The sequence below is a fragment of the Cherax quadricarinatus genome, unplaced genomic scaffold (genome assembly GCF_038502225.1).
Source record: "Cherax quadricarinatus isolate ZL_2023a unplaced genomic scaffold, ASM3850222v1 Contig1253, whole genome shotgun sequence".
NCBI lineage: Eukaryota > Metazoa > Arthropoda > Malacostraca > Decapoda > Parastacidae > Cherax > Cherax quadricarinatus.
In genome coordinates this window covers 81478-92185 of record NW_027196279.1, presented here as the reverse complement: position 1 = coordinate 92185, position 10708 = coordinate 81478, and the positions used below count along the sequence as shown (strand labels likewise).

The window sequence follows — 10708 nt, the reverse complement described above, 5'->3', positions numbered from 1 at the left end:
GGTGAGAACACCCCACCCCACCTCTCTATCATGTGATAGCTCCGTGGACAGTTGCTGCCCAGCAACAGAAGCAGGCAGAGTAACGAGCCACAAGCGATAATTACAGTAGTTAGACAATCAAAACTTGAACTATGAGCACATAATATATGTGTTACATCCTACCTAACAGCATAACTAAGTCAAATAATAATATAAAGCAATATATTTACGATTTAGCTATTATCGCAAATATAAGCAATATAAAATTATATGAAAAGGTAATATACATTACATATATATACATCATATGCATTGTAACCCATTCAGGGGTTGCAACTATATATATATATATATATATATATATATATATATATATATATATATATATATATATATATATATATATATATATATATATATATTACAGGGACATAAGCCAACAGCATCAATTTTCCCAGTGGGGTCAGACCTTTGGATCATGGGGGAAAAAATGCCACACGTTTCCTTAAAGAACTGGATTCCAGATTGAACAACACCACCAGGGAGCCAAGGGTAGCCACTTTCATGTTCCAGCGCCTCTGCATGGCCATCCAGAGGGGAAATGCTTGCTGCATACTTGGCTCGCACTCGACTTCGAAGGAGGAGGAGGAGATTCATAATCTTTGATATATTGTACTAATGTATTCATGTTTGTGTTTTCTGTCAATGTATTCTGTCTGTCAAAAAAATTTCATATAGAATGTAAAATAGAAAGGGTGGTAGGAAAAGAAAATATTAAAAAAGCTCCGGAGAGAACCTTGAGTTTTCCCTGAGGTACCTTTATTGTCTTCTCTGAGGACAAGGGTCCCCAGTAAAGTTCCAGAGGTGGTACCTCCCCATATATATATATATAGATATATAGATATATATATATATATATATATATATATATATATATATAATTTGTTTATCATTGCTATTGTTCCTGGAGGATGAAATTAAAAATAGCTAATCTCCGCCAATATGGTGGGATTAAATATCCATGGTTATATTTGGTCGGTTAACTAAATTAATTTCGGGTTTACCTCACGTAATCTGTGTACCACGTCCTTCCTTAGGTAGCTAAGCTCATGAGTGTCATAAACATCCTCTACAGAATGGTGTGTTGTCTTCTGTTCCTTACCTGATTATGTGGATCTTCAGCGTTGTGTTTGGTGGCATTGCTGACAGGCTCCTCGACGCTGGCAAGATCTCGAACCTGGCCATTAGAAAGATCTCCATGAGCATCGGTGAGTGGTGAAATTAACAAAATTATTTGCAGCAATGTCGTCTGTCACGTATTGAGTTTATTAAGTGTGTGGTCCTGTCCTCTTTTTTTGTGGTGAGGTTACCATATGATCTCTATCTACTGTAAGGATGTGTGTGTGGCCCTATCCTCTCTTGTTCTGAGGTGATAATGTATTTAACTCTTCTCTTTCTTGAGTTCGATGGATTCTGTGTATAGTCCAGCCTTGATTGTGTGACCATACACTCTTTCTCTTTCCCTCTCTTCACAATTGACTGGCTTACACACAGGAAACATAGCTGTACTTTACTAAGAAATATCTGGATGGGTAGACGTAATAATTAGTCTCAGCATCTGCTCTTGTTGTCATCCTGGCGTTATTTGCATTTTTTGTCGATAACGCCAATTTAGTTACGTGCAGCATACAAAGAGGATTATCTCAGTATTCAAAGTGACCTAAAATTGTTGTTGTAGTTTAAATACGTGAAGACGAGTCTCAATTTGGATTAGTAATTGAATATAACAATTTAGACAAACTGTACAAAGTAATCGACGAAAAGGACCTTTTAGAAATCACATTCATTGACCTAACAAGAAACAAACAATGCATAAATGGGAGAAGTAAAGCCAATAAAATGCAAGGATACATAAGAACTTCGATATTCAATATTTAAGGAACTTGTCAAACCGCATCGTAATTATGCCGACCAGTTTTGATTTTTAGATTACATAAAAGATAAGGATGTACTTGCGAGAGTACAGAGACAAGGTACCAGACTTCAAGCATTACTCACAAATAAGTCACACGAAGAAAAACTGTTAGCACTCAGCATTTTTAGGCAACGGAGACAGATTAGATCTTATTCAAGAGACTGAATAGCTTCGAAACAGTCATGGAAAACTATTTGAAGAGCTGAATGAACCTTTAACTCGGTGGAATGATACTGTGAGGCAGAAGTCGCAGTACGAACGTATGCAAAGGATTTTCTGCAAACAGAGACGTAGCACAATGGAATAAACTAAAGGTGGGCAAATATCTCACAAGTGTAGGTTTCAATTATATACATAATTCAGGGACAATCTGAAGTCAACGGATTACATATGGTCACTCTGCAACTGCAACAGGACAACGAGACTAGGTAGTTTGTAACATTAGTAGTTGCAGATATAAGTAATTGTAGAAAGTATAACGATGCCTGCGTTATGGATGAAAGAACACATGTTCAAACATACACTTGGGACATTTTTGTTAGATATTTTTCGCTCCTGATCACTCTAAATATTGTAAGAAAATGAAGAGACACCACTTTGTATATAGTGGAGAAAGCATGTTACTTGTGAAGATGTGGTGAAGGCGTTAGGTTCTACATGGCATCAGAGAAGAGACATGGAGAAATATTATACGTGTAAGGATAACTGAGATGACTGAGTTGCCTGTTTTTTTTTTTCAGTGGGATTGGAATATCAATTAAGGATACTTCATTTCAGTGGCGTCTATCAGAGTTGGATTCCCTGAGGATTAATTCTGCTTTGTTTCAGAGTGTATGATATTCCCCCCTAGAGCTTTACTTTTTCAATACCATAGAACAAAGAGCAGACAAATCCATCATATCAACTACCCTTGGACTTTGTTGAGAAATGGTTTACCAGCTAAGTTTAAAAATAGGAAAATCTTAGCTTAGAAGGACAGCTCATCGCCTGCACAGCTGCCTCTGCAGACGAGGTCTTGAGTAGCTGTCTTGATCACTTCTCAATGGGCTGAAATGAATTATATTTTGTAAGATTATAAATTACCCCTAGGGGGTGTTATGTCAGCATATTTCATTCACTGATTGCTGACAAACTTACGTGTGTGGACTCAAAAGTCCGCTTATCACCGGGGTTTATGATAAGTGACTAACTCGTAACTTTGACTCAACTGTGCAGTCAATAGTAGTACATCACGAGTTAGAACACTTACCTGGGTATATGTATCTGACCCGTAGTTATGCCCAGATATCCGATGAGTTGATTGAAGAATAGTGTTCTTTGAAGAATTTCGCACTACACTCTGTTGGATCGCAACACTTGTTGTTACACTGTTCATCAATAATTGTTCACACAATATCACTAAGAAGTTGATCACACTTCTCTGTAAGTGTTTATCATGTTTTGTGAGACACTTTGTTCACACTAACGCACAGATCAGTGTTCTTTGTTGGTTATTCCAGCGTCAATGTGACTCCCAGTAGGGTCAAAAGAAATCTCAAGACGCCACAGCCTCCTACACCATCACTACCCCTAGCACATAAAGGAAAAGCTGACCTAGTACTTTTTGCTTCCTTGTTAAACTTCCACTATAAAGCAAAGCAGAATGCTTGAATCTTGCTGTCTTAAGCATAGACAACAATGTACACTATCTTTACCATGGTAATAAAGTGGGAGCAGGATTTTCCTTAATTGTCCTGCTAAGGTAAGAGATGGACTGTCTTTTATTAAACTACACTTTGCAACACTGGACTTTGCAAGGAGCATCAGTCGCTTGACCACGTCGCATTCTCGTACTGCATCTGGGATCATTTACTTGTTGTAGCAGTAAACAAGATGCTTGCCCCTTCTGAGAGGGCTGGGCCCCTCAGGGCTGAAAGGGGCTGAAGGGGGATGAAGGGGCTGATACCCCCCTCCTGGAGAAAATTTCTCCACAGATTTATAATACAACACCACACTGATTCTCTCGTGCTTCCTAACATGGCGATTAACTTGACACCTGATCTTAACCAATGATAAGCTTTCTCTGCTAAAAACAGTTTTCTCTCATTATCGTATATAAGTAGAAGTGACCAAGGTCTCAGGATCGAAACGTGTCTAATAAAGATGTAGGTGCATGCATGAGTGTCCTATCATCACAGCAGAACTAGTGGTAACCAGAGGTAGAAGTACTGTTAAACTCAGCCCTGTGAGCACCAGTGGAGTATAAGATGAGTTGGTAAAATAGAAACAGTACTATTTAAGTACTCGTAGTTGAAGGCCATTCCCTCCATCAAGTATCATCTCTTCAACTAAGTCCATGCCATTATTCAATATGGAATGTTCTATTTTTCTCCGATTGGCCAGTCATAGCCAGAGGGAGTTGAGGGTGGAAAAAAGCCGTCTTCACTTCTGTCTTTCATTCGTACACTTAGTTAATAGACGATAGTTATTAATATAGGAAGTAGGTAGTTCTTCGGTTATCTGTCCTTGCAATGTGTTCTCTCTCTCTCTCTCTCTTTTTTTTTTTGCACAGGGTTTGACAAGGTTAAGGATTCCTAGCTTTATTGACAAGCTATTTACAGGTTAATTATTATTATTATAATAAAAAAGAAGCGCTAAGCCACAAGGGCTATACAGCACTGCAGGGTAGGGAAGGAAGCGAGGGTATTGGGAGGCAGAAGGAGGGAGGGATGATCAGTAGGTTACAGAAAACAGCGGGGCATAGGATAGTGCGGGGGTAGAGGGTAGCAACAAATTGAGGTAGAAAGGGCTGAAGGCATCAGAGTTTGTGAAGTAAGTCAGCTGTTGTCAAAAAGTCAATGAGAGAGTCCGTATGAAAGGTGGGTCCATCAGCGAGAAGGGAAGGTAAAGAGAGAGCAGCGGAGCGAAGACGACGATGGAGGTAAATTCTGCGTGCTCGCTGATAAAGTGGGCAGTCCAACAGAATGTGGCTGACTGATAATGGAGTCTGACAATTCTCACAGAGAGGAGCAGGGCGCCTCTCCGTGAGGTATCCATGAGTAAGACGAGTATGGCCAATGCAAAGACGGGAGAGAGTAGTCTCCCAACCTCGACACTGGTGACAAGAAGACGACCAGTAACCTATACTCGGTTTAATAGATTGAAGTTTGTTACCGAGCATAGTAGACCAACGTTGTTGCCAACGGGTGTGAAGGTGGGTAGCTATTGCAGCAAAATAGTCCGTAAATGGAATACCTCTATATGAAACTGGTAGGTCATGTACTGCTGACCACGCAGCAGTGTCTGCCTGTTCATTGCACTGTACGTCAACATGAACAGGGACCCAACAAAAAACAATATCTTTATGCTTGGTGAAGATGCGGCATAGCCAAAGTTGGATACGGAGGACTAAGGGGTGAGGTATATCAATTTTCTGTATAGCCTGTAAAGCACTAAGGGAGTCTGAAACAACCACAAATGATGACACAGGCATAGATGCAATATGGATAAGTGCTGCAAGAATGGCATACATTCAGCAGTAAAAATACTAGCCAAAGATAGTAAATGCCATCGTACGACGCTGTCCGGAAACACTGCTGCCAGTCCTATGCCATCAGAAGACTTAGAGCCATCTGTATACACTGCAATGGCATGGGAATGAGAGTGGAAGTGGTCAAGAAAAAGAGAGTGAGAAGCGACCGTAGGCAGTTGGGCTATCGAGCAAGGGAGAGAGAAAGAACAGACTCGAACAGCTGGAACTTCCCTGGGGGTAGGGAAAAGTGAGATGCTACATGAACATAGAAAGGTGGTAATTGAAGAGAAGACATGAGCGAATGTAGGCGAAGAGAGAAAGGACGGAGTAAACAGGGGTGGCGAACAAATAAAGAATGTCTACTAATATCAGTGACCATTCTATAAATGGAAGGATTGCGGAGATCATGAGAGCGTACATAGTAGCGAAGGCAATGGGCATCACGGCGATCGGATAAGGATGGAACGTTCGCTTCTGCATAGAGGCTCTCATCAGGGGAAGAGCACCAAGGCATAAACGTAATCCTTGGAGATGAATGGGGTTAAGGTTAGAGAGAGTAGCAGAAGCCGCTGAATAGATCTGGTCACCATAATCAAGTTTCGATAAAATGAGGGTGGAATGTAGGCGAAGGAGAGTTCGACGATCAGCTCCCCATGAAAGATGAGCAAGGGTTTTAACAAGGTTCAGCCGGCTGTGACAAGTTGCCTTCAGAGAGGTGATGTGAGGTTTCCAGGATAACTTACGGTCAAAGAAGAGGCCCAGAAACCTGACTGTATCACGTTCTGGGATACGGGAGCCAAAAAGGTACAAAGGATGATCGGAGATGACAGAGCGTCTAGTGAAAGTAATTTGGTGAGTTTTGGTGCTGGAAAATTTAAACCCATGTGTGGTGGCCCAATTGGAAACATGGTCGACCGCATGCTGGAGAGAAACTGTAATGAGGTGACAGTCAGCGCCTGCACAGGCAATAGCAAAGTCATCAACATAGAGTGATGACAAAATATTTGATGGAAGACTAGAGGCCAAATCATTTATAGCAAGGAGAAAAAGTGTTGTGCTCAAAACACATCCCTGGGGGACACCTTCAGCTTGGATAAAGTCCGGGGAGAGCACATTATTAACCCGAACATGGAAATGCCTGTCAGTTAAAAAGTTCTTAAGGAAGGATGGTAGATTGCCTCGAAGGCCTAAGGAGTGGGCTTGGGGTAAAATATTATACCTCCAAGTTGTGTCATATGCCTTCTCAAGGTCAAAAAATATGGCAATAACTGAGTGGTTATTCGCAAAGGCATTAGGAACATACGTATCCAAGCGTAGTAAGGGGTCTATGGTAGAACGTCCCTTACGAAAGCCATATTGATGAGTGGAGAGACTGTTGTGTGTTTCTAAATACCACACTAAACGTCTATTTACCAGGCATTCCATCACTTTCCAAACTGCACTGGTAAGAGCAATGGGACGATAATGGGAGGCTTCATGTCCCGTAGTGACTAGTTTGCGAAAAGGGAGAACAATGGCAGATTTCCACAGCTGTGGAAGAACTCCTTGTGACCAAATAAGATTGAAAAGACGTAATAGGACTGCAAGGGCTGACTGATGAAAATGTTACAGCATACGAATATGAATGTCGTCGGGCCCAGCTGCCGATGATCGGCAAGCTGAGAGTGTTGCCTCCAGTTCTTGAAGTGTAAAAGGCACTTTATACTGTTCTTCTCTGAGAGAAGAAAAGTCCAAGGGTGCTAACTCTCTGGCAGACTTTGAGGAAAGAAACGAGGGGCATAGATGGAGCCCCTGAGAAATATGGACCAGATGATTGCCAATTTCATTGGCAACATCTAGTGGGTTTGCTACATCAACACCGGCAACCCGCAGAACATGAGCCGGGTCAGGAGAATATTTACCACTCAGTTTTCGTACTTTTTTCCAGACTGCACTCATAGAGGAAGCAGAGGTGATGGTGGAGACATAATCTTGACAGCAAGTGCGTTTAGCGTCACGGATGACACGGCGAGTGATCGCACGCTTCTGCTTAAAATCAAGAAGTCTCTCCGTGGTTCTACTGTACCGGTACCTGCCCCATGCAGCGCGTTTCAAACGTACTGCACAAGCACAAGCAGGAGACCACCAAGGCACGCATTTCTGAGAATGCCTGCCCAAAGTTTGGGGTATAGAATGAGAAGCTGCGGTTAAAACGGAGGATGAGAAGAGGTGTAAAAGCTCATTAATGGAGGACGAAGAAGGAACCTCACTAAAAACAGTTAGTTGTGAGTAAAGGTTCCAATTTGCCTGATCAAATTGCCAGCCTGGGATACGAAGAGGTGGTGAATATGAAGGGGAAATAAGAATGATTGGGAAATGATCACTGTCATATAAATCTGGGAGAACAGACCAGGTGAAGTCTAATGCGGCGGAGGAAGAACAGACTGAGAGATCGATGCAAGAGAGAGTGTGAGTCCGAGGATCAAAATGGGTGTGAGTACCTGTATTTAAAACATGGAGGGGGTGGGTGGCAAGAAAAGCCTCTAACTGAATGCCACGGGAGTCACAGTGAGACCCCCCAGAGGAAATGATGGGCATTAAAATCGCCAAGTAACAGAATCGGTGGCAGTAATGACGAAACAAGAAAGGCAATATCCGGAATAAATAATGCCTGAGAAGGAGAGAGATATAAAGAACAGAGTGTATACCATCTATGCAAGTGGATACGGGCTGCTGTGTAATGCAGCGAAGTACGAACAAATAGCTGATGGTACGGAATATCAGTGTGTAGAAGAAGGGCACTTTCATTAAAGGTCCCATCAAGAAAAGGATCTGAAGAATACAATAAATTATAGCCTGAGATGGGATAGATAACAGCAGAGTGTAATTTTGGTTCGTGTAAGCAAACACCAACAGGGGAAAACTGGGAGAGTAACATCTGAAGCTCACCCTGATTACCCCTGAGGCCGCGTATATTCCACTGTAAATAGGCCATGATTGGCAATGATAAAGATACTTGAAATCCACAGGTAAGGGTTCCTAAGGACTAGAGGGGTTAGAAAAGTCCACATGTGAGGCAGCGGAAAACGTTCAAGCAGTGAAGGAACGGTGCGCTGTGAAGAAAGGAGTTGCGCAGATGGAGGAGAGGAGAGAGAAGGAACAGAGGTTGGATCAGTGTCCATTGATGGTTTGGTCTCTGCAATATATTCAGAGATTGCTTCAAGTGTTTTGGAATTCAGAGACGTCATATGGGAGACAATATTGGAGATGGTAGGGGGAGGATGAGTAAAGATTGGAACTGTAATGGACTGTACCAAGGTAGGGAGGGCAAAAGGGTGGAGGGAACTGGAGAAGAAGCGTGGAAGTGGACAGAAGAGGCAGAAACCTGTGAGGTGGCAGAAGAGGAAGAAACTTGGGAGGGAACAGGGGAGGTAGGTATAGTATGAGGAGGAGGGTGAACCTCTACACTTGTAACAGAGCCAGTGAGAGGGAAGAACCCGGCACAGAGACAGGGAAGGTAAAATGAGGAGGTGAAAGAAGGGAAGGAGGGGTTAAAGGACCTTTTTTTGACATCTGAGAAGTAGAGGGACAATTGGGAGGAGGTGTCGTACGAGATCTCGTCGATACTGAGGCTTGTGAGGGAGAACACGAAGAAGCGAGAACAGACTGAGGCGTTGAAGTAGGGACAGCAAAAGAATTAGATACAGGAGTGACTATGGGAGAGGTAACCACAGAGGAGGCTGCAGAAGATGGGACCCCAGAAGTGGGGGGACGTTTTGAAACACGAGAATAAAAAACACGATGTAGTCTCCCTTGGAGGCGGAGATGAGAAACTGCCATGGCATAAAGGAGACCTTCCGCCTCTTTGAGGTAACGGATTTCCTGCTCATTTAAGTAGACTTGGCAACGGCGAGAGTACGAAGGGTGAGCTTCATGACAATTAAGGCAAGAGGGAGGTCGATTGCAAGACGTATTTGAATGGTCATCGGCACCACAGACTGGGCATTCGGCTATAGATCTGCAATATTTCACTGGATGGCCAAATCACCAGCAATTTCTACACTGTTGCGGTGTATGGATCACCTTTCGAACTTGAAACCAATGTCCTGCTACATAAACTGAGGATGGGAGTTCATGGCTGTCAAAAGTTAAACGAGCCACATTGCTAGGGTATCATCTCCGCCAGCGGGCAGGAAGAACATAAGTGTCTACCTTGAGGATTGGGAGATCTTGGAGTTCCAGCTGTTCAAGAATGTCATACCTGGAGTTTACCTGGAGAGAGTTCCGGGGGTCAACGCCCCCGCGGCCCGGTCTGTGACCAGGCCTCCTGGTGGATCAGAGCCTGATCAACCAGGCTGTTGCTGCTGGCTGCACGCAAACCAACGTACGAGCCACAGCCCGGCTGGTCAGGAACTGACTTTAGGTGCTTGTCCAGTGCCAGCTTGAAGACTGCCAGGGGTCTGTTGGTAATCCCCCTTATGTATGCTGGGAGGCAGTTGAACAGTCTCGGGCCCCTGACACTTATTGTATGGTCTCTTAACGTGCTAGTGACACCCCTGCTTTTCATTGGGGGGATGTTGCATCGTCTGCCAAGTCTTTTGCTTTCGTAGTGAGTGATTTTCGTGTGCAAGTTCGGTACTAGTCCCTCTAGGATTTTCCAGGTGTATATAATCATGTATCTCTCCCGCCTGCGTTCCAGGGAATACAGGTTCAGGAACCTCAAGCGCTCCCAGTAATTGAGGTGTTTTATCTCCGTTATGCGCGCCGTGAAGGTTCTCTGTACATTTTCTAGGTCAGCAATTTCACCTGCCTTGAAAGGTGCTGTTAGTGTGCAGCAATATTCCAGCCTAGATAGAACAAGTGACCTGAAGAGTGTCATCATGGGCTTGGCCTCCCTAGTTTTGAAGGTTCTCATTATCCATCCTGTCATTTTTCTAGCAGATGCGATTGATACAATGTTATGGTCCTTGAAGGTGAGATCCTCCGACATGATCACTCCCAGGTCTTTGACGTTGGTGTTTTGCTCTGTTTTGTGGCCAGAATTTGTTTTGTACTCTGATGAAGATTTAATTTCCTCGTGTTTACCATATCTGAGTAATTGAAAAATCTCATCGTTGAACTTCATTGCCACATGTCTGGAAATTTTGTTGAACTATGGTATGGGGCAGAATGACGGTACCACTACAAGAATTGAGGGAATGATGTTTTTCAATAGTGACAGGAACAGTAGCTATATGGGAAAGAAGAGAAAGATCATGAGCTTG

At 43.0% G+C, this 10708-nt stretch overlaps 1 protein-coding gene across 1 annotated transcript in view; it reads left to right on the top strand.

Moving 5' to 3' along the window:
• Positions 1 to 1114: 1114 nt before the first annotated feature.
• LOC128691079 (putative inorganic phosphate cotransporter) overlaps positions 1115 to 10708 on the top strand; it is a gene marked incomplete at its 5' end in the record, with an annotated part of 48622 nt that continues 39028 nt past the window's right edge. The window contains 1 exon segment of the mRNA XM_070080919.1: positions 1115 to 1247. Within this exon segment, the coding sequence (XP_069937020.1) occupies positions 1148 to 1247 (100 nt within the window).